General features: G+C 42.0%; 1 protein-coding gene across 3 annotated transcripts in view; it reads right to left on the bottom strand.

The window, feature by feature from the left end:
* VPS13B (vacuolar protein sorting 13 homolog B) overlaps window positions 1-25,348 on the bottom strand; it is a 1,337,220-nt gene that overhangs the window by 51,990 nt on the left and 1,259,882 nt on the right. For all 3 annotated transcript variants that reach the window (XM_077493096.1, XM_077493095.1, XM_077493097.1), the window contains 4 exons: window positions 21,729-21,856; window positions 19,411-19,610; window positions 17,460-17,578; window positions 11,040-11,866 (listed from right to left, as the gene is read on the bottom strand). In XM_077493096.1, the coding sequence (XP_077349222.1) occupies window positions 11,040-11,866; window positions 17,460-17,578; window positions 19,411-19,610; window positions 21,729-21,856 (1,274 nt within the window). The remainder of the gene's footprint in view (window positions 1-11,039; window positions 11,867-17,459; window positions 17,579-19,410; window positions 19,611-21,728; window positions 21,857-25,348) is intronic.

Here is a 25,348-nt window from a genome sequence, read left to right as displayed (position 1 = left end):
TCAGATGGAAACGGACCACCTGCCCATTTCCATCTGATGCCATATGATCCCCTGGACAGATGGAAAATAGGACCACAAAACTGTCTTTTTTTTTTACTGAAGGGATTGGATCGGATGGTGGCGGGTGTCAGCGGACACCCGCCACTCCATAGAGGACAATGCAGGGTCTGATCAGGTCTGCCTTAAAAACTGACAGGCAGACCTGATCGGACAGCGTGTGTGAAAGGGGCCTTAGGTTCCGAACTCACATTCATACATATACACACATACGAGAGGCAATTTAGACATCAGCCAATTAACTTTTTTTTGTGTGGCAGGAAACCTGAGTACCTGGAGAAAACCCACACAGGCACAGGGAGAACATGCATTAAACTTATTTGAATTTGTATATATCCAGGCCTAGACAGGCAGCGCTTGCTTGCATTACAAAGCAAAAGGGGATTCCAGGTTACTGACAAAAGGGAGCTGGGTGGACTACTGCATTACGGCAATTCTTGGATGTAAAACGGACCAGGTAGTCTGTGTTCCTTGTGTGCATCTCGAAGATTACTTTTCAGTTTGGACTGAAGTTGTACCTTTAAGCAAGGATAATTGTTCAGGCCAAAGTTTTGCTAAGTACAATCCCAGCACTGAGCAGACCTTTGCTATAAAATTTTTTTTTTTTTCCCTGAGAAACCCTAATTTTTCATTGCCAAACAACTGTTTTATTTCATCTCCATTTGTGTAGAAGGGTGACATCCCGCTGCTGATTAGATCTCCTACCAGCCCTTGCTGCAGATTGGTTTTGGCAGGGTCACCATAGGACAGCTAAAACCATATGACTGGTGGATGCTTAGTGGTAGAACAAGTCTCCACTGCTCATTATATCTCTGTTTGTGCTATAGGTTATATCAGCCCCTCACAAGGCGCTTTTCACACATGTTCCAAGAGCTGAAGTGTCTATTAAGCAGCAGAGGAATGCAGTGTATCTGTTTTAGCTTTCTACTTAACCAGTGTATTAGACAATTACGCCTCATTAAGGAACTGGCATGCGCACACATCTGCTTTGTCTCAGCAGTGCTAACCATTGACATGTCCTGCATAGACTTCTGCATTGTGATCTTTTCTTCTGAAGAGCAGACAAAACCGTTAGATGCAACGATCTCAGGAAGGAGAACTATGTTAATGTATGGCTGTTTCACGGGTTACAAGTGGCTTTTAGTTTCTTTGACACTTTTTCATTACGGCCATAGATGTTCCTGTGAAACTTCATACACTGGGCGAAACAGAGGGACCAAGTAGCTGTCACAGATGTTTTGAAGTAACATTATAGGTTAGAGATGCAGGATCAAACGCCAGAGCCTGTTCTCCGGTCTCCAGCCGTGGATCAATGACAACCACACAGCTGCGCTGTGCAGGCTTACGAATGTAACTGGAGAGATGTTAGAGCAAAGTTATTCTGATCGAGGATCAACACTAAGCAACAAGTAAAATCAATCTGTAAACTGCTAATTCTGTCCAGGAAATATCATAACTGTGCTTAAGTCAGAAGGTCTGCTCAATGTACCTTTAAAGTGAACCTGGCAGGGTTCACAAAGTGTTTTAACTGACCATACGTTTGAAGAAGTGCAGGCATAACAAATGCAATCCTTGACTGCATGCCTGGAGAAGCAACCTATCCTGTCTGCATACTGAATAGAGGCCTCAACCTGAGCTCTGACTGATCAGCTGCACTAGACTCTGCAGGGGCACTGCTTAGTCCTCTTTATTGGCCACCGGTGCACTTCGACTTGTAGGTGAAGGAAGGGACATAACCTTTAACGTCATACCAAAGGAGAGGCCTTTGTTTAACATGCATTCAGGATAAGCTGGTTCGCTGGGTGCACAGTAAAGGGCTATGTTTAAAAACGTTAACTGTATTGTCAGTTTACTTTGAAAACTCTGACAATTTCACTTTAAACTGTTGGGCAAGATTCAGCAGGCACCAGTACTCAGGAAAGACTAAATACAAAACCTCCACCAAACAAATGAAACCTTCATATTTTGCCATACTTACAACATAGAAATGATACATGCTCCAAAAAGTATAAGACTCGAGACTATTCAGGCAGAGGTAGACTTAAGCCATCTTTCACATGGGCGGTTCTTCTGTTTTTTTGAATCGTGGAGCAAAATGGACACTTATAGCCCCCTACATTGGCCCACCTCTGGTTTCACCAGTAAAGGTGGACCCAAACGCAAACTTTTTTCCATCTGGTTCGACAGACCTAAATGGATGCAGAGGTGGGTAGATGTAGGCAGAAGCAATTCTGCTCACATCTGCCCACCCATATGGATTATGGGTGTGTTTTTTTTTCCATAGAGAAAAATACAGAAAAGACACAGATGACATGAATACCTTTCTGATCCAATTCAGCAAAGGATCAGTCTAGGATGCCATGCTGGACTGAACAGATGCTGCCTGTGTAAATGGGGGGCCTTACCCTTTTGGCACAGCAGTGTCCTGCACTATGATAAGACTTCCTACACAATGTGCAGTATGTGGACACAAAAGCAGAAGTGGGTGTTAGAATCTTAGTACATTCAGGGAAAGTGTTGGAAAAACTGCACCCTAATCTACACAGCTCCTGCCATGCTGCAGTTACTATAGCAACATACATGGGGGGGGGGGTAAATCACTGAGAGCATGTTGCCTTATCACAGGGGTCTCCAAACCTTCTAAACAAAGGGCTGGTTTACTGTCCCTTCAGACTTTGGGGGGGCAGTGAGAGTAGAATATTCCTCAGTGTCAGTGCAAGTAATACAAATTACACAGTGCCTGTAGTCGGTAGGAGGAGGAATAGTTCCCCAATCATTGGTATTAGTTGGAGTAATAGTGCCTAATTGTTTATATCAGTGGGAGGAATAGTGCCCTATCACTGGTGTCAGTGGAAGAAAAAAAATGTCCCATTGTGGGTGTCAGTGAGAGGAATGGGTCCCCACTGTTGGTTGTCAGTGAGTGGAACGGGGCCTCCTTGTTGGTGTCAGTGGAAGGAATAGGGCCAAGAAAAGGCAAGTAAAGGGCTGCAGTTTGGAGACCACTTCCCTATCACATAACAACAGCTGAGTTTACGATTTACTTTGTATCAGTCTGTGATTGGTCCGGACACAAAGAGCAGGGCTCTAGGATTGCAGTTTGATTGGTAGTCAGAGAACTCTTGCTGTAATGAGTTATGTGCTGAATGAACAGTTTATAAAACATACATACAGTACACACATGTATGAAGAGAGTATAGCTTGGCAAGCAGGAATATGTAGCATTACAACCTTGAATGTAAGCTTTAAATGTAATGGAATCCTTAGCTTTGAAACTCTCCACCTTTAGCACAGAGGGGTCTGTTTTTCTGGGTCTTGTCGGCCCAGGAGATGCAACACCACACTGGGGTGAATATTCCACTGAAAATCATTGTATCTTAAAGTTTGGACCAAAGGCCCCCTGACCCCAATGGGAAGAGAATATATCTTTCTATTACAGTCATTCATAAAACTATGGAAGATGAGCATCCTTTTATTACTAATCCCACATAACCTGCATTCCTACTGAACAGATTACCATTATCTCTCAACTTTCTGAAATGATAGAGAAGGAAGCACAGTATGTAGGCAAAGGACACATCCTAGCCTCAGCTCTGGTTAAATGGACCACAGAGAACTAATATGCAGAAAATGATTGACTAAACCAAACAAAGGTGCCTTTTCTGCCTCTTATTTTTCCTTTATAATGGCTCTTCAAAACAACAAATGCTGCACAATATAGAGGGCGGATAAAAATGTTACACCAGCAAAACACCAAAACACTGTCTGCAGTAAAATAGTACATTTTGCATAGAGATGTACACATTGGACCAAACTGAGGGACTGTCCCTCCAAATAAGGGACAGTTTAAGTTGAAAGCCAAGTGTTTGTAAGATAGTAATAGACATATTCCTGGTGAATGTGGTTCAACCACTTCATGCTGACAGGCTCCTGCCCCTTTAAGAGTTCTAAAAGCTGGGAGGCAGAGGTGGGCATACAGGTCATGTGACCGCTGTGATTGACTGTCACAGCATTCACATGATCGGAAAGCTCCCGACCGCAAGTATGCATCGGGAGCTTACTGATCCCTGCTGGCTACTGTGCTGGGAGCATGCAGGGTGTTTTTAACAGGGCTTGGTGTTAAGTCCCACCCACCGAGAGGCCGCATATATACGTACGGCCGCCACCAAGAGATTAAAATGCAATTACTGATTAAACCACTAGTGAATGCTTGGTGAATGTCATGCTCACTGCTTTAATATATACCCCTAGAAATCAAATGTAAGTTCCCAGGAAAAAAAAGCATATATTTTATTGATCAACAATAAAAATCTAGGACGTTCCTGGGAAAACAAAAACCTGAAACTCTCCATGGAAATCAGTAACAGTTGTTGGCCATACAAAAGATACACAAGGCTGTTTTACATGGCCTTCCATGTGCACCCAAATAAAGTAATAAGATGGTGGGAATCCCCTTTAGTGTCTGGCAAACTTGTCTATGTCATGCTTGCCAGTAAAGTAATTCAAGCGGGAGAGAAAAAACTGTTTAAAGTGAAAACTATTAGGAGACTGTCGGATCTAATTAGCTTTTAGATGGAATTTCATTAATGTGTGTGAAAATCAAGGTTTAACATTAATTGGATCAGTGACCCATAACCGGGTCCTGAATGATGGTACCAAACATAATACTGTGCTAATTAAGGACATTTCTTCACCATTGATCTCCGGGTGCTGCATGCTTGTCAGGTCAGCTCCACTCACAGGGAACTTTGACATCTGTGAACTAACCCATCCTCAATAGCAGTGAGGGCAAGCGTCTCACTTCATCCGTAAGACATTAGCTGGGGATTAAGAAGGCTTCCACAAATATGTTAATTAATAGACTTTGTACATGATCCTATATCAGGTGACACTACCTTTCTGTCAGCTTAAAGGAAAGCGATCACATAGCATCAGTATGCATTCACTATGTAATAATAAAGGAGAACTACAGTCAGAATACAAATGAGCAGTACATATAATCTCAAGTAATGTGTATTTGTTTGTAATTCTTTTGTTTGATTGTGAGATGCATGACTTGCATATGAGCAGTCCTAATCACCTAAGTTTGTGGGTAGTTGGTTAGTAAAGGTTTACTGGTGAATCAGTCTACATTGCACATTATGGCTATATGAGGGTCCTGACTACAAAGAAGCAGCATAAACTGAAAGCCAACTGAAAGAGAGACTTTGTCATCTTCATCTTGGTGGCTTTAATCCTCTCTTCTGGCACTACAGAGGTCCTGGGTGACAGCCTGTAGCACCCTCAGCAGGCGGAGAGGCCTCACTTAACCACTTCAATACTGGGCACTTAAACACCTTCCTGCCCAGACCAATTTTGAGCTTTCAGCGCTGTCGCACTTTGAATGACAATTGCGCGGTCATGCTACACTGTACCCAAATGAAATTTTTATCATTTTTTTCCCACAAATAGAGCTTTCTTTTGGTGGTATTTGATCACCTCTACGGTTTTTATTTTTTGCGCTACAAATAAAAAAATACCGAAAATTTTGAAAAAAAAAACATTTTTTTTTTGTTTCAGTTTCAAAACTTTGTAAATAAGTACGTTTTCTCCTTCACTGATGGGCACTGATGGGGCTACACTGATGGGCACTGATAAGGCGGCACTGATGGGCACCAATGAAGTGGCACTGATGAGGTGGCATTGATGGACACTGATAGGCGGCACGGATGGGCGACACGGATGGGCGACACGGATGGACACTGATAGGTGGCACAAATTGGCACTGATAGCTGGCACGGATTGGCATGGATGGGCGGCAGAGATGGGCATGGATAGGCGGCACAGATGGGCATGGGTGGGCACTGATAGGCGGCACAGGTGGGCACTCATAGGCGGCACAGGTGGGCACTGATAGGCGGCACAGGTGGGCACTCATAGGCGGCACAGGTGGGCACTCATAGGCGGCACAGGTGGGCACTCATAGGCGGCACAGGTGGGCACTCATAGGCGGCACAGGTGGGCACTCATAGGCGGCACAGGTGGGCACTCATAGGCGGCATTGGTGTTATACTGTACTAATGGATGCCAATCAGTGCCAAACAATAATGCATGCCAATCAGTGATGCCCATTGTGGGCACTGATTGGCATCCATTATGCTGACTGGCATCCCTGGTGGTCTAGGGAGGATTACCTTTTCCCTGGTGGTCTGGTGGCATCCCTGGTGGTCCAGTGTGGGCATCCTTGGGGGGGCTGTGCTGATAATCGATCAGCACAGACCCCCCCTGTCAGAGGAGCAGCCGATCGGCTCTCCTCTACTCGCGTCTGACAGACGCGAGTGAGGAAAAGCCGATCACCGGCTCTTCCCATTTACACTGTGATCAGCCGTAATTGGACACGGCTGATCACGTGGTAAAGAGTCTCCGTCGGAGACTCTTTACCGAGATCGTAGTTGCCGGGTGTCAGACTGACACCCCGCAACAACGATCGCCGCGATGCGCGCCCCCGGGGGCACGCAGCGGCTCATAATCCTGACGTCCGATCAGGATTATGAAACCACTTTGCCACCGTCAATTTGTAATAGGGCGGGCGGCAAGTGGTTAATCTGCAAAGACTGTCTTTGCAGATCACATAAGGATTCTCCAGCCCTTGCCAGGAGAACGAGTAACATCAGGTCCAGGGAGAAGGTGATGTGGTATAAAGCTGGCACAGAAAGCCTTCTGAAAGGTTTAGAGGAGCAGAATATTAAAACTTCTGTTTGCAGCACACCATTGGTACAGAATAAAAAGAAGGGCAACCATAACTAATGAAAAATGTTGATTCCAGTCTCCAGAGCCTCTCCCATCCTCTGGAACTCTCTACCTCAATCTGTCTGGCTATCTCATACTCTGGCTGCCTTTAGGCCATCCTTGAAAACTCATCTCTTCAAGGAAGCCTATCACACCTCCAACTAATCTTTTAAAACTTCCATCAGCTCATCCCCCCAGAGTTATTTTGTAACACTTGCCCAACCCTATTAGGTTGTAATCTCTTATGAGCAGGACCCCCTTAACCCTCTTGTATTTTATTGTATTGTAACTGTGATGTCTCCCTTTTTGTATTGTAAAGCACTGTGTAAACTGTTGGCACTATATAAATCTTATAGAATAATAATTTACAAAACATCTTAAGTGTAACAACTCTTGGGAAGGTGGTAAGGACGTTTTAAAAAGGACTGAATATTTTTCCGGCAGCTAACAATATTCAAAATGCTAACAGGTTAATAGTTGAGCAAGGGACCTGATCAGATAGCACTTGGGGATCAGGAAGGAATTTATGGGGCCTAGTTTGTTTCCAGGGTGTCAAGATACAGTACTTGGTTGAGTATTTGCAACTCTCCCATTCTTGGTATTCTAGCTGGTATAACTGAAGATGGAAATGTTCTGCTAATTACCCCCTGCTGCTTTCAGCCAATGCCTGCAGTCTGAACTGCCCAGAAATGTTCCCTAAATAGGAGAAGCTGTCACTGTATTGGGTCCTAAGCAGCATGCTTAAAGTAGAACTATAGGTAAAACTTTTTTTTTATTTTGGCCGAACAAACCTCTGTCAGATTTGTTTTCACCATCTGTGTCCCATTGCAGCAATTTCCTTTCACTTCCTGTCTCATAGCCAAACAAGAAGTGAGAGGAAATCCCTGTAAATTAAGGTATTTCCTTGGGGACCCTCAGGTCACCAGAATTAGTGTCCCCATTGGTAGATTTCCCATCTATTACTTTTCTGGGGACAACCCAAATTTGGGATATTCTTTTACTTTCACTTTTAATGAGACCGGTAAACAGGACAAATAGAGAGGGTGAATCTCCTTAACTGGGGCAAAGACCGCAATAAAAATTGACAGGTGTTCTAATCCCTTTCAGGTCTATCCAAAAAAAAAATTGCCTTTAGTTCTTTACTTTAACGGACAAAAGTGGCTTTGTGTACATATATGATTTAAAACAATAGGCAGAAACAGCTACTATGGCTGTGGTCATAAAGAAGAGGTAAGGGGGTAAATATTTATTAAAGTTCTTTCACAAGTGGTGGAAGTTTTCATTCCTAATCTGCTCAAAACAAAGCCTGTGATAGGACTTTACTTAAATCTAACACTCTATACTATTTGATGATATAAACCATAAAGCTCTTAAATCAACCAAAAATGGGAAAATGAACTTAACCTAGATCTCACCCAAAAAGAATGGGAAAATATACATGAACACATGCATAAAGGCTGTACTAATATCTCTGCACAAGAAACCAATTATAAATTGTACTCAAGATGGTACCGCACCCCTGAACGACTTAACATTTATCATCCCTCTATATCACCATTTTGTTGGAGATGTAATTCAGCGGTGGGATCTATTCTTCATATCTGGTGGGAATGCCCGCTCATAAAAACGTTCTGGGAGAAAGTACACTCCTTAATCACCCAAATCACTACCTACACGGTAGACTACACCCCGGCTCAATACCTGCTCCACCATACCTCGCTCCCTCAGTCCACATATAGGAAGTCCCTCATGCTACACCTCCTTAATGCAGCTAAACAATGTGTACCATTGAGATGGAGAAACACTTCCCCCCTACAATATCAGACTGGCTGAAACGTACAGAGAGAATAGCAGAAATGGAAGATTTAATACATCAAGCCAAAGATAACTCAACCAAATATCACAAGACATGGGCCTGCTGGATACATTTTAGAGACTCCCCAAAATTTAAGGCATTACTACTTGACCTGTCGCCCAGCTCCTCGTTATGAACTAATAGTCCATACTTGTACGTGATAGATATCTGATCATAGTTGGAGTATCCGCCATCCTTCTTCTTCGCATACTTCCCCCCTTCCAATTCACACACACCCTGACTTTCTCTGGTGCTTAAACATTCTGTCCTCGTCCCACAACATAGCTCATGCATCCCCCATAAGATCCGACTCATCGCCAATTGCTCAAATGACTCTAGAGGTCGATCATACGACACTCATGACACATCCCCCCCTCTAATAACTCCCTACTCAAAAGGACACAGACATGCTCTACTAGTCATATTTAGACCTGAACGTCACTTAGGGACCAGAGGAAACTTCTTCACACATCACAGACCACCTCTGCAAATGTTTTACTTTAAGTGTCTACAATCCCCCCCCCCCCCGGCACAGTGTGTTCCCATTAGGGGTGCCTGGGCGGGGGGTCGACCTATAAGGGTCTTTCTATAATTTCTGGCTATATCCTCTGATTCCCGTTCACAGATGTAGCCGACTAGTTTTTTAGAAACATTCTTGACTTCTGCAACAGTTATAGTTAATTGAAAGTTACATATCAATCTAAGTGCATGGTGATTTATTTACTAATCGATCTCTACCTATGACTAGCAACATCTGATATAACACTGTGTTACAATTTTGGAATACCTTTCTTTTGAGATTTAAGGGTTCCATTGCAAAACTTGTTTTTTTGCTGTATTAATGTAACACTTTACCATGTACTGTATTGTTTTATTTTGTGTAATACTCAATTTCTCATAAATAAATAAAAACTTATGGAAAAAAAAATTTGACCTGTACCCATAACAACTTGAAAAAAATAACATCCTTTAGCAAGGAACATACATTCCACATTAATAATTATGCTACCAAAATTAGTGTGCGCTGTAAATTGCCCCCAGAATTGTTCCTGTTTCTTCTTGCTGAAGGCTGCCATTTTGCTGAAGGTCAGAGCCCCTGAACAGCAGTAAATCATAAAGCAGAACTAAACCCATCAATTGGAATGCTGGGATTGCCAACTGTCACATTTGCTTGTATCCTCAAGCAAACTGTCAAACCATCAAATGGCTGATGTCATAACTGATCACATGTTCAGCACCATGGCAGTTGCAGATCAAACAGAAGCAGCTTTCTTTGCTGTAAAGGATAGGAGGGCTTCATTTAATCCTATCAGCAGATCAGCCTCTACAAACTCGGCAGTGCCTAAGAACACAGCATAACGGAGCATGTGCAGAGCAGGGTGACACAATGCATTACTGGATTTTAAACAGTATTTATTTTTAATGTTTTACATATCTATACATGCAAAAGGGGCCAGCCTGAAGTGATCTAGCATAATAAATCTGTTTAGCTCCATGTCACTAGCTGTAATTATAGTCATCTTCCTGCTTTTTGCCCTGAACACTTACTTTGGAGTGTGCGGTAGAATACACAGACTGGCTAAGGAAATTCGAACAGTGTCACTGGCAATCACTGTGCTGGCAGAAGGACCAAGGATAGCCTAGAATAGAAGCCATCTGCAGTCCCAACTGGGAGCAAGAATGTCAAGGTGCCTCCAGAAGACCCTGTTAGGAGTGAACCCACCCTATAGACAAAAGTGTATAATCTGGAACTTTAAAGTCGTTTTTTTTTTAAAGGCAGAAAAGAGAAAAAAAAATTCAAGAGAAAACGAGCATGAATGTGAGTTATGCTTCTACATTTAGATTTACTGTTGAGGGTTTACTAACACTTTAAGAAGCGTATGCTTAACAGCAGACTGCTCAGGGTGCCAGCACATCAGTTTCCAAATTTGCAAAGAGCCCTGGGAGTCCCAAATAACAAAGTGCTCTGATATGCAAATAGTGATCAGTTCCTGTGTCCAGTAGCTCTCCACCATCCTCTAACACCTCCTACACTTCATGGTTGGTTAGCAAAGCCATCCATTATATTGACAGGCCAACAGTTAAGCCGAAGAGACAGGTCATATCTAGCGGCCACAAGAGCTGGCTGCTATTTCATGATCAGAATGCCCTGCTCAGTTTTCAGAAAGCTCTGCAAGAAACAGAAACTGATGCACATACACATGAAGCTGGCTGCTACATGTTGTATGTGTTAGTTTGAGTACATTCTAAACACAGGCTTGTGGAGGGTAAAAATGTCCAAAATTTGATTAACACTGCAATACATGTTTGCATAAATACATACACACAAAGTCTAGTCTAGTTTCCTCTCATTAATGCTTACCTGCTCGAAAGAGGGCACCTGCAGCATAATGCATGGCAAGGGCGTGTATTAGCTGCCTGGCAGTGGTGAAGATTGGTCCACGTTCAAACATAGAGAAGGATAAGGGTGTGTGATCTGAGGCAATGTACAACTTCAGGGAAGCGTGGATGCTGACCAACAGGTTAACAGGTTGTACTGTTAGTCTTCTGAGTTTAACCGGGCTGACTAGTGCTGATGCATATTGCCTTACTTGTTCCGGCAGCAAAGGAGTAAGCTTAATGCCAGCAGCTTTAACTTGGCCTTGCAGCACTTTGTTGTCTGGAAGATATGTGTAAAATAGCGTTTTGATATAATAAACAAAAGTGTCCTCCACATAGAGACGGGAAGGCTTCAAATCAAAGCTCAGTTCATTCAGGTCATAAACATCTTGCTCTACAGAAAGGGTAACAAAGAGCTTGAGGAATGAGGCTTCCTTGTATTCTTCTAGTTCTTTGGTAGACATGTGGAGACCACCAGCCTTTGGCCATTTGACATATTCACTTCTCTCCTCTTGGCAAACCAGCACAGGAAAGTGGAAATGGGACTTGCTGTACAACTGATTGTCCAACTGCAAATCTCCACAGTAGACTTCCAGGCTATAAAAGGTGGGCATGCCAGAGGTCATGTCTGCCTGCAGCTCACGACAGGGCTGTCGTAGGTAGCTAGCGACTGGTACCATCTGAAGGAACACATTATCCAGTGTCAGCCGGAGGAGCTCAGAGGAGGTTTTGTAGTTTGTGACATCATCATAAATCCCGACACTGAGCTGGGTGATGAAAGATCTGAATACAATTTTCTGGTTCTGAATCCTGAGCAAGAGAAAGTAGAAGTTAAGCCCATACCATAGTTGGAAAATGTAGAAATGTATACATTTATTAGTCAGCAGAGCAAGTGAAATTCATTCAAAGCTAATTAAAAAACAAAAGAAAAACAAAAAAAACAAAAACAAACAGTACATTCCCTATGTTATATCTTTTTTCAAAAAATCTGCAAGTACATAAAAATATATATTGATCTTACAGAAATGCACTCAGCTCCCAAGTCCTATTGTGGTGTCAGCCCTCCCGGTATCTTTTGCTAAACTACTCAACCAATCCCACTCTTAGATCCCTACAACATAATCCTTCTGTAGTCCATTATAAGGACTAGGAGGAGTAAAAGAGGCTGTTTGAGATAACAAAGGAAGTGTGCAAATGACAGCTCAGAATACTTTCATTTCATTTCAATACTGTACATTAAACAGACCAAATGGGAGCAAATAGAAGATCATTGTTAGGATGCACATGTATAGTACTTTAATGTAGTATGAGAATCAAATGACTGTGAAAAACATCCTAATTTTAGAAAATGTTGATGTTAATATTAATCAAAGGTAAAATCCATGGCTGTGGCATTTTTTTTTTTTTGGAACACATTGCCAAGGAAAAACATAAAATATATACCAATATAAAAATATTATCGATAGATTTTCTCAACATGGAAAGCTACTTAAAAGGTTTTCTCGAATGTGCTTTTAATAGCACCTTGTAAGCCAGGGGTAGGGAACCTCGGCTCTCCAGCTGTTTTGAAACTACAAATCCCATCATGCCTTTGCCTCTAGGAGTCATGCCTATGATTGTTAGGGTCTTGCAATATCTCATGGGACTTGTAGTTTCAAAACAGCTGGAGAGCCAAGGTTCCCTACCCCTGTTGTAAGCAATGCCCAAAAATTCCAGCATACAATTCATATATTTTACTGCATCATAGTGAGTAGTAAAAATTCATAATAGAGTTAGTAAATCAATCTTGTTTCCTATGCCTGAAAAGAAATGTAATAGCATATAGTTGAACAAATGGATTAAAGCCTAATTCAGAGAAATAGCTATGTAGTAAGACTTGTTGTATTAACATTTTATAAGTCCAACGCTCATATTCCTGTTACAGCAGTTGTATGGGGTATCTAAATATGGCTGTGAAGTTCAATAGACACCAGAATCAGAATTGTTACTTTCAGTAATATAACAGCCCGGTTAGATACATTCCCCGACTTTCTCTGTGATATACATCTGTGTGAGGATACTTGTGCTAAGGGATACGGCTGTTACTTACTGTGCTCTGCCAGCACAGATCATTTCAGTGTGAGGACTACCATAGAGGCAAAATTCTCTTAAAAACAAAAACTACCATTTTTGTACTTATTGTAAAATCAATTTCTTGAAGTTCTTTGAGAGACACATGAATTCAGAGACCGCAGGGTTATATTGTTAACCCCCCGCCCCTCCCCCCTCCTACTTCCTGCACGTCTTCGTTTTGTGGAAAAGCAGCACCAAGAGCATGATCATAGACATAGAGAGGTGAGACCTGTGTCCCTGAATAAATTCAGAGAAACATATTTTAGGGAAGTATCATCAATCCCATTTCCTTTATCATTTATTTAGGGACACAGGACTTTAGAAATTTTTGGTATGTTCAAAAGCAATTGAACTGTGGGGGACACCTCTTGGTGTAGGGACCATTTTTTCTGGGTCCAGATATTGCTGGTTGAGGTAGCCTGCCTGCCAATTGTATATGCACCATGGGTGTAAATGGCAGAGCAGGCTGAAACGCGATGCCTTTCCCAAACCAAGATCCTTTCTATGTTTCTTGTCTGATTGCTTACTGATGGTTGCTGCACCCCACTAACGTGGCATTATTTAACAGATTCCTTATCAGATGACCCTCCAGTCAGGCTATCCATCTTTGCAGGGACAACCAAATTGCCCCAAAATTCAAGAATGCTGATCGGCAGTGGAGATGCCTCTGAAATCTAAGTCCTCTACACCAACAAGGTATCTAGGACTCGACTAGCCAGCATCCATTGTGTGGATCTTCAATGAGACTGGAAGGCAGGATAACCCCTGCTCCAGAGCAGGATTCCTGACACACTAAGCTAGGGACAATCTAGCCTTCAATGTCAAGTAAACCAGTCAATCCAATGACTGAACCATCTTGTCCCACAATGACAGGATATTGTGTTGCTGGGGTCTGGAGTGGAACTTGGAAAAAAGGGATTGTCCTTAAGAAGGCTACCAGTATCCCCAGAATTCTCATGCAGAAGAACACAAAAGGCGCATAGCGGAGGAGAGTAAAAAAAAAATCCAAGAAATACTTTAAAGAGGGATTCCACCAAAAAAAAAATATTAAAAGCCAGCAGCTATAAATACTACAGCTGCTGACATTTAATAAATGGATACTCACCTGTCCCGGGTTCCAGCGATGCCGGCAGCCGAGGCCGATCGATCGCTCGGCTGCTGCAGTCACCATTCTAGGTGAGGGAATCAGGAAGTGAAGCGAATTGGCTTCACTTCCCGGTTCCCTACTGCGCATGCGCGAGCCGTGCCGCGCAATAGGAAATCTCTGAGCTGTCACTGGGACCCGTGTGTGTCCCAGCAGACAGCGCGGCAGGGCAGGAAATGGCGTAGACTCCCACGGGAGTCTATGCCCGGAAGTGGGTGAAAATACCTGTCTTTGACAGGTATCTCCACCCCCCTCCCCCCTGAAAGCTGTCAATTGCGACACCGGAGGGGGGGAGGGATCCGATCAGCGGAGGTTCCACTTTAGGGTGGAATCCCACTTTAAGTATATAAATAGTATGAAAGGGAGGCCAGAACATATAGGCCCCCATAAGGGATGAAGAAGGGAATCTGGTTACAAAAGATGGAGAGATGGTGAAGGTTTTGAATGTATTCTTCTCCTCAGTCTTCACAAGGGAAACGGGGGGATACATTAACCAAGACTGTAATCCTGATTTTCATAGCATGTCACAGAAAGCACCCTCATGGCTAACAGAGGACAGAATTAGAAATAGACTTGAAAACCTAACATAAATAAGTCACCGGGACCAGATGGCTTGCACCCGAGGGTCCATAAGGAACTCAGTCAAATGGTAACCAGACCATTGTTCCTTATTTTTGTGGAAAAAAAGCCAATGTGGCACGATTTTTTTTTTAAAAGGGCAGAGATACATCCCTGGGAACTACAGGCCAGTTAGCCTACCATCAATAGTCTGCAAGCTATTAGAGGGGATGATAAGGGACTATATACAAGATTTTAGTAATAAAAATGGCATCATTATCAGTAATCAGCATGGATTCATGAAGACTCGTTCTTGCCAGACCAATTTATTAACCTTCTATGAAGAAGTGAGCAGCTACCTAGATAAAGTAAGGGCTGTGGATGTGGTATATCTAGATTTTGCAAAGGCATTTGATTCAGTTTATCACAAGCGTTTACTGTATAAACTAAGGTCTGTCGGCATGGATCATAGGGTGAGTACCTGGACTGAAAATTGGCTACAGGGGAGAATCCAAAGGGTGGTGATAAATGGGGCGTACTCAGAATGGTCTGGTGTGGAAAGTGGGGTCCCCGAGGGTTCTGTCCTGGGACCAATCCTGTTTAATTTATTCATAAACGATCTAGAGGATGGGATAAACAGCTCAATCTCTGTATTTACGGATGATACAAAGTTAAGCAGGACAATAACTTTTACACAGGATGTGGAAACCTTGCAAGAAGACCTGAACAAATTAATGGGGTGGGCAACTACATGGCAAATGCACGAGCGCCAGCACGGGGATTTGTGTCTAAACACACAAATCCCTTAGCTGTCAGAGGAGAGAGACATGTCGTTTGTTCCTAGTAAGTAGGAACAGCAATATATCTCCTTTCCTACTCAGTCGTATGCCCATACAGTTAAAACACACTGAGGGAACACACATTGAACCTCTTTATCACCCCCTAGTGTTAACCCCTTCCCTACCAGTGACATTTACACAGTAATCAGAAAGCTCTATTTGTGGGGAAAAAAGGACGAAAATTTTGTTTGACCGTGGAATTACCAGTTAAAGCAGTGCCAAATTGTAAAAAGTGCTCTGGACAAGAAGGGGGTAAAACCTTCTGGAGCTGAAGTAAAATATAAATGCAATTTACTTGCTAGGGGGAGAACCTCTGGGAGAAATCTAGAAAAAAATAACCTAGGGGTGCTAGTAGATGACAGGCTCAGCAATGGCATGCAATGCCAAGCTTCGGCAAGCAAAGCCAACAGAATATTGGCATGCATTAAAAAGGGGATTCAGTCCAGAGATAGAATGATAATTCTCCCACTCTACAAGACTCTGGTCCAGCCACACCTGGAGTATACCATCCAGTTCTGGGCACCAGTCCTCAGGAGGGATGTACTGGAACTGAAGAGAGTCCAGAGAAAGGCAACAAAGCTAATTAAGGGACTGGAGGATCTCAGCTATGCGGAAAGACTACAAGCATTGAACTTATTCTCTCTGGAGAGGAGATGCTTGAGAGGGGATATGATATCAATGTACAAATACCGTACTGGTGACCCTAGCATAGGGAAAAAACTTTTCAGTGAAAGGGAATTTAAAGAGACACGCGGCCATTCACTAAAATTAGAAGAGAAGCGGTTTAACCTTAAACTTCGTAGAGTGTTCTTTACTGTCAGAGCAGTAAGAACGTGGAATTCTCTTCCACAAATAGTGGTATCAGTACAGAGCATTGATAATTGAAAAAAACTATTAGATGGGTACCTTAATGACTACAACATACAAGGATATATAATGTACTATTAACATAAACGTGCACACACACACAGGTTGAACTGGATGGACTTGTGTCTATTTTCAACCTCACCAACTATGTATGTAACTATGAAAGTAAAGCAGAGATGAGACATCCATCCTCCTAGGACACTACAAAAAACAAAGGCAGGCTGGGAGTAGTAGGTGGTTATACCAAGTTGACCACAGTTTTTTGTTTACCAGCATCAAATTCCTCCTGTAGGTGGCTGTAAGAACCCCATCCCAATGAATGATAAAGAAACATATTTCAAAGCATTTGAGTTACACATCATAACAAGACTATTAAGGGTCGGTTCACAAGGACGACTTGTTAGGCGACTTAGCCGCCTGACAAGTCGCGTCCCACTCTGTACAATGGAACCGTTCTAATCGGAGCGACACAAGTCGCTCCGACTTAGAAAAAGGTTCCTGTATGACTTTGGAGGTGACTTGAGGCGACTTGCATTGACTTCTATAGAGAAGTAGTTTTGCAAGTCGCCACAGCGGTCGTGTCCAGGTCACCTGAGGCAGTTGCGCTGCCTCAGTGTGAACCGACACTAAGGGCTAAAAAGGTGTGAGCGCTCAATATGACTTTAAAGAATAGAGTTTGCTGTACTCTCACTTCCTTCTAGGTGTCCTCTGTATTCAACAGACTATGGACAATGAACATGACCACTGTATTAGCAGAAACAGGCATAAAGAGAAGTAATAATTGCAGAACAATTCAACTGCTCCCACACTCAAACATACACAGTTTCAGAATTTAATTTGACACTGCAGTACAGTGAAGGGTGGTACCGTCAGATAAACATACCTGTTGAGGCTTGTCAGAACAGGCCCGGCTCTTCCTTCAGGTGCTAGTGTAATGATGACGGTCCCGCAGTGCTGGACAACATCCACATATACATAGCCATAGCCCGTCACAAAAACCACCTATTGGAAAGATAATTATTTCATACAAGAGGCATACAAAGGACAAGGCCTAAATCTTGACATGACGTGTTAACTTTTTTACATTGCAGAAACATTTCTCTTGTGGATACGTCAGAAGATAAGTCAGATGTCAGAAGTCTTTCTCAGCTATATCCCCATGGATGTGTGTAAGCGAACCGAGCTTCTGAAATGTCACAAATAATACACATTTATTTTGTTTAATAGCCCCTGTGCTGCAATATCCAGCAATGTAGGAGAGATAAAACAAAAAGGAATGTATAGCACTAACATGTACAAACAGATGGCGATATCACATCAGCATGTACAAATTATGAGAGAACACCCCTTGCCTAAAGATTTAGAAATCTTTTATGTCATCACAAAGCTTTTTCAAAGTGTTTATTTTCAGCTTGAACAGTTTAAACTGTAATAAAACACTAAGTAGGAAAATATACAGACTGAGTTTAAACTTTAAATGGGACACTCCAGTTAAGACTGAAAATGAAGGCTCAAGATGCATAAAGGGAACATAGCTGCCAGTCCACTGCAATTATTATAATCTGGAGAACAATTTTGCCTACCCAACTGTAATGCAGAATCTACACCGATCAGCCATAACATTATAACCACTGACAGGTAAAGGGAATAGCTTGTAACAATCGGCATCTGAAAATTGGTGGGATATATTAGGCAGAAAGTGAACATCAAAGTTTGTTGTGTATGGGACTGTAAAAGCCCATGGTGACCCATTTCCACAGCCAAAAGCTTCTACAATGGTCACATGAACATCAGAACTAGACTACAGAGCAATGGAAGAAGGTGGCCTGGTCTGATGAATCAAAAAAAAAAAAAAAATGAGGGCGCACCAACCTAGTGCATTGCCACTAGTAAATCTTTATTCAATAAAACACAGCAAAGTATATACTCACAAATGAGTATGATAGAAGGCATAATCAATAAAGTGAAATCCACTATTCTGAACATCGACAAGCCAGGACCTGACGTCGAGTGGATCAGGTATCGTTTGATCCACTCTACGTCAGGTCCCGGCTTGTCGATGTTCAGAATAGTGGATTTCTTAACTCCGGGAGCGATGTCGCCGGCCGGAACGGTGACCGAGGACGGCTGCGGGGGCTTCGAGCTAAGGTAAGTAATACATAATGACCTAGCACGCTATGCATACTAGCTCATTATGCCTTTGTCTTGCAGGTTTTATTTTTTTTTGGGGGTTTACAACCACTTTAAGACTGTCATACATAAAACTTTAAGCAGCCCATAGATTATGCAATCTTCTTTCCTTGCACTACCTCAGTAGAGATCTGCACTATTAACGCTGGGACAGGTGAGTATTAGGCATTTTCTTGACAGGGAGGTTTAAAATATGGTCTCTTTAAAGCCCAGAACCAATAGCAAGAACCCTATCCATAACAGCAGAAGTGCTGACATTTGAATAAAGGAGTCTTTAACAGATATAACAAAATGTTAGGTATCTTTAAATCTTAACCATCTGCTACTACAAAACTCAAATATCACTTTTAGGAGGACTCCCCTGGTAATTCTAAAATATAGTTTTGAGGTGACAGAGATAGGTTTAGTCAATAACTGGGGATATTATCTGCCCAATTTAGATTTTAATTTTTGGGGCCCTAAGGGCAAGACCTCCCCCAGCCAGAGCTCCTCCTTTCCCAACTACTACAAAGCCAAACAAGTTTATTGCTGGTCTTACTGCAGTCTTTGTAATGAAAAACGATAAGACTCTTATAAGGATAAGTCACTGACAGTGTGTTTGCATTATGCTCTTCACAGGAGTAGCCCCAACTTTTTGGTGATACCTGCGTGCCTTGGCTGTTAATATCAATCAGGTCACTCCATTCTGCTGTTGTATCATCACATGATAGCACTTTCAGGAAGATGCCAGGGAGGGAATCCTTGGTTTTGCAGTCTGGGAAGCTGGAAACCTGATGATACATTTCATGATGAACTGAACATTCCGCTGGGATTTTTCTGCAATAAACTTCGAACTTTGGGGTCTCTGCAAAAATATTGGTCCCTCGTTAGGATCTTTGGTCATCATTCATGTTATAACGACATTGGTTTGCAGCAGAAGTGGAGCACAGAGGAAGAGAACATTTATAGTGACACTAAACTCCAGTTTTAAAAAAATCTATTCAAGTACACATACAGTATTGTTAACCTTAAGTACCATCTATTGTTCTCAGCCTGCTCAGGAAAGCACATGTACAGGCCCATCTGAAGTTTTCTAATGAACATCTGAATGATTCAGAGGAGAACTGGGTCAAAGCGTTGTGGTCAGATGAGACCGAAATCAAGCTCTTTGGCATCAACGCAACATGCCTTGTTTGGAGGAGGAGGAATGTTGCCTATGACCCAAAGAACACCATCCCCTCCGACAAACATGGAGGTGGAAACATTATGCTTTGGGGGTGTTTTTCTGCTAAGGGGACAGGACAACTTCACCACATCAAAGGAACGATGGACGGGGCCAAATCTTGAGTGAAAACCTCCTTCCCTCAGCTAGGGCATTGAAAATGGGGCATGGATGGGTAGACAATGACCCAAAACACATGGCCAAGGCAACAAAGGAGTGGCTCAAGAAGAAGCACATTAAGGTCCTGGAGTGGCCTAGCCAGTCTGCAGACCTTAAGCCCATAGAAAATATGTGGAGGGAGCTGAAGGTTCTAGTTACCAAAGGTCAGCCTTGAAACCTTAATGACTTGGAGAGGATCTGCAAAGAGGAGTGGGACAAAATCCCTCCTGAGATGTGTGTAAACCTGGTGACAAACTACAAGAAATGTCTGAGCTCTGTGATTGCCAACAAGGGTTTTGCCACCAAGTACCAAGTAATTTCACTCATTAACCAGTTCCTGACCAGCGCACGCTGATGTACGTCAGCAGAATGGCACGGGCAGGCATATTGGCGTACAGGTACGTTCATTTTTTATATGCCGCCCTGCCATCGCATGCACGCCACCGGCGGCATGCTCGCGTGCCGGTTGGGACCCCAGTGAGTCCTGGATCGCCATGGGGATACCCGCGATCGTCTCACGGGGCGGCTGAACGGGGAGATGCCGTTGTAAACAGCATCTCTCCGTTCTGCCTAGCAACAAGTGATGCTGATCTCTGCTCCATGTGATTGGAGCAGAGATAAGTGTTCACTAACACAAAGCCCAGCCCCCCACAGTTAGTAACACGCCCCTAGGAACACTTAACCCCTACATTGCCACCCCCTGGTTAAGCCCTTCACTGCCAGTGTCATTTACACAGGAATCACTGCATTTGTATAGCACTGATTGCTGTATAAATGACAATGGTCCTAAAAATGTGTCAAAAATATCCAATGTGTCTGCCATAATGTCGCAGTCACAATAAAAATCGCTGATCGCCGCCATTACTAATGAAAAAATAATTATAATAAAAATGCCATAAAACTATCCCCTATTTTGTAAACGCTATAACTTTTGTTATAGTTAATACTCGCTTATTGAGATTTTTTTAACCAAAAATATGTAGAAGAATATGTATCGGCCTAAACTGAGGGAAAAAAAATGTTTTTTATATATTTTTGGGGGATATTTATTATAACAAAAAGTAAAAAAAGAAATGCGTTTTTTTCAAAATTGTCGCTCTATTTTTGTTTATCGCGCAAAAAATAAAAACCGCAGAGGTGATCAAATACCACCAAAAGAAAGCTCTATTTGTGGGAAAAAAAGAACGTCAATTTTGTTTGGGAGCCACGTCGCGCGACCGCGAAATTGTCAGTTAAAGCGATGCAGTGCCGAATTGCAAAAAGTGGTCTAGTCTTAAGCCAGCAAAATGGTCCGGTCTGAAAGTGGTTAAAATACAAATTAAATTTATAACTTTTTTGAAATGTGTTTTTCTGGATTTTGTTGTTGTTGTTCTCTCACAAAATAAACCTACCATTAAAAATATAGACTGATCATTTCTTTGTCAGTGGGCAAACACAAAATCAGCAGGGGATCAAATACTTTTTTCCCTCACTGTAGCAGCATACAAGTCAGCAGTTAGGCAAGCTTTTTTTACAAAGAGAACTTAGCAAAGTTGTTTATTTTTGGCGTACTTAGCTACTGATTAAATTCCAGGTAACAGTGTGCCATAAAGCAATTCATACCTTTGATATTTTCTTTTAGTAGTAATGCAACAGTGCACCTGTTCCGGATAATAACCCGAGGGCTTGGGTCTTCTGTGAGAGTTAAATAGGTTACACCAAGATGTTCCTGATATGTCAACACCACAGCCCTTCAAAGACAAAGAAATTGTAAGATAAATGTTACATGTTCAGCTGGATCATACTGTACGGCTGGATAAAATGACAGATCTGGTTTTTCAGAAGATGTGGTCAATTTACTAATAGCTTTGACCTTCTAGTTAAAGGAACTCAATCTTAATTACAATAAACATTGTTCAAAAGTAAAAAAAAAAAAGAAAAAAGAAAAAAAAAAGTGTAATATAATAAAGGAAAAACTTTTGCTATTGCAAGCACATCAAGTTTGACTTCAAAATGGTCATGGCTCTTGCACTTTATGGCAGTCTTTGTGTTATATTTGCAGTGCATATGGCCTTGTCATAAAACATCAACTACATCTAATTACATTTGATACAATATGGCAGAACATCAAGCTGGCCAACAATCTATATTATTGGATTTGTAAACTGTAAGGGAACCATGTTATCATTGTTTTAGAAGGTCAATGGAAAAAGTCAAGTAAAAAACAAACAAAAAAAAAAAAAAGATATCTCCTTATGATCAGTGCTGCTCGTGTCTTAACTAGAAAATATATCATTAAAGCCAAGTTCATCTTTCTCGCAAATCTGATTATATAAGGCAGGCTAGCAAATTCATAGAATTTGTAAGTAACATGTTTACCGGTCTTGAAATATCCATTGTGCCCTCTGTGTAAGCAGGCATTGGCTAAATTTCAGTGTGCATTATTGTGTGATATTTTTATATGTGTTATGGGTGTATTCTGTGTATCCTAAACTTGTTAACATGTATCCTTGACGTGTTATGTCCATCATTGAAGGAAATGTAACCTGTGCACTGAAGTGCCTTGTTTAACTAATGTTTAACTCAATAAAAATGTATTGCAACAGAAATATTCATTGTGCCCAACAGAATAGGTTCAAATAAATGGAAATAAATATAATGAATGAATTAAAGTTTGTACTTAAGGATATCTTAAGAACCATATTACTATAGCAAACACGCTAGTTGCCATTTTAAAATATTTCTCTGTCCTATCTTCTCAATTTTTTAGAAACATAGAACTCTTTAAGCCACTTAATAATTAGGAAACAGAACAAGGGTGCACACACCGCTTCAGGCAAAAAATGGACACACCCAGTCCAAGGTGCTAATCCCGGCTCATCAGTGTGGGCAATATCAAGAAAAGAAGAAAAGATTGCACACTTGAATACAAAAGATGCTGTAGAGATTTCTTTATTGTCATGAGCCACGCAAAATTGCAATGGTGATCAGTTACATAGTAGGTGAGGTTGAAAAAAGGCACAAGTCCATCAAGTTCCACCTATGTGTGTGATTATATGTCAGTATTACACTGTATATAACTGTATGTTGTGGTCGTTCAGGTGCTTCAGTTGACGCGTTTCACACGAAAAGAGCCATGCTTCTTTGTGCAAGCACGGTTCTTTTCGTGTGAAAAGCGTCAACTGATCATCATTGCAATTTTGGCTGGCTTATGACAATAAAGAAATCTCTACAGCATCTATTGGATTCAAGTGTGTGATCAATCTTTTCTTGTCCACTTAATAATTACAACATATTTATTCAAACAGGGGCACAGGGGCCAAAATGTGCAAGGGGTTCCTCTGGTAGAGGAGAAACATACTAAGAGTCAGGAGGTCAGTGGGGTGGGGGGGATCCTCTCCTCTTCCTGGGACTGCATGAAAATAGTGCATGTAACATAAGGAAATGGCTTCACTGCTTCTGGTGACTACTGTGAAGCTGTAGTTGAGGCACATAAAATAGTTATAAAAACCTATACCTGGAGCAGTACAGTGGCTTCCACTGCTGATCTGCTTCTAAGGATACTAGTTTTGCCTGACTGTCTACTACTGCAAATCTTAAAGCTGGGTTTGAAAACTGAACTAGTACATATAAAATACTTAAATTACTGCAGCTAGGTATTTATGTATTAAATATATTTTAATGCAAGTACTTGAATTTGACTTGTTAGCAGTCTCTTGCAATCCTATATTCAGCAGCACTCAAGCTGAGAGTGATAGGGGCAGGACAGGAAGCCAATCAGGTGAGCTTAAAGTAATACTAAAGGCAAAAAAAATTTTTACATTTAAAATTAACAAACATGTTATACTTAGCTGCTCTGTACAGTCATTTTGCACAAAGCAGCCCAGATCCTCCTATTCTCAGGTCCCTCGCCTGCTCTCCTGGCCCCTCCCTGTCGTGTGCACCCACAGTAAGCACCTGAGCCGAGCCACTGCTCGGTGATTACACAGAGCTGTGGTTTGGCCCACCATTGGCTCATTGACTTTGATTGAAAGCAGCAAGAGCCAATGGCGCAGTGCTGCTCTCTCAGCCAATGAGGGAGAGTCCTGGGCAGCCGATACGCTCCTACAACATCGCTGCACACAAAAGGTTTTTTATCTTAATGCCTTCGGACTTTAAACCACTTTAATGAAAACGTTCTAACAAGGAGCACACTGATAAGAGGTGTGAGCAGAGTGAACAGAGAGGCTGGAGGAGAGACCATGCATTTCTATTTCTTTGACGTGTATCTAAATGCACAATTATTTTGTTTTTGGACAGAGAAGGGAAGGTAAGAACCCCACTCAGGTTTTCATTGCCGTTTGTGTCCCTGCTATTTATTCTGCTGACAATTATCACTGGGGCTAAAAATGAGGGACAATCCAAAATCTTGAGCTTTCACCAAATGGAGATAGAAGGAAAGAATTTTAATGGCAACTCTGGTACAAATGCCTCACTCCAAGGAGCTATCCTTCAATTTCCTGTTGTGTCTAAAAGAGAAGGTTAAGGGAAATCTGCCCAATGGGACACGGATCACAAAAAAGACCTGACAGGGGGTTTAAACCATTCCCTATGCTATTTGGTTTTAAGATACCCTTTAACTTAAACATGCACTTTAAAATTTTAATCTGGCTTTTACAAAAAATAAGAAATGCACATATATTTGCAGCAAAATATGTATCACAGGTGCACTGTGTATCAGAGGTGCAATGCCAGGGTCCTGCAGACTCTTCCTCCTGCTCTAAGTTTCTAGCATGGTATGGACTTTCATTTAGAAGGTTGGAGGAAATGCAGGAAATGTGTTCCATTGAGAACTACAAGTCCGTCTGATGTGGCTGTGCAGGCCTCAAATTTCAAAAGGGACAGCTGCTGTGAGAAGAATTATCCCGCATGATGTCACAGGGGATTAACCCCCCTTGGTTATAACATGTAACATGGTCCAAAACGTGGAGTTAGTCTTTAAGTGGGGTCATTTCCCTGGCTGTGCTACTTGTCTGAGCTATGTAAATCTCAAGACTGGATGGACAGAAATACAAATCATTGCGAAAAAAAACTATTCCCATGTCTGTTTCTGGAATTTCCTGAAGTGCACCTTTAATAAACATGGTTTAAAGCACAAACAAAATGCATAGATACATTTGCAGGTATAATTTGTTATGTCTTGTTAAATTTGTGATGGAAATAAACTAAGGGGGAGGCACCATGCATTTACCAATAGGGAAGGG

Source organism: Lithobates pipiens, unplaced genomic scaffold (assembly GCF_037356315.1).
Source record: "Lithobates pipiens isolate NorthernLeopardFrog02 unplaced genomic scaffold, aLitPip1_a1.2 Scaffold_19, whole genome shotgun sequence".
Lineage (NCBI taxonomy): Eukaryota > Metazoa > Chordata > Amphibia > Anura > Ranidae > Lithobates > Lithobates pipiens.
This window is presented reverse-complemented; position numbering and strand designations above follow the sequence as displayed.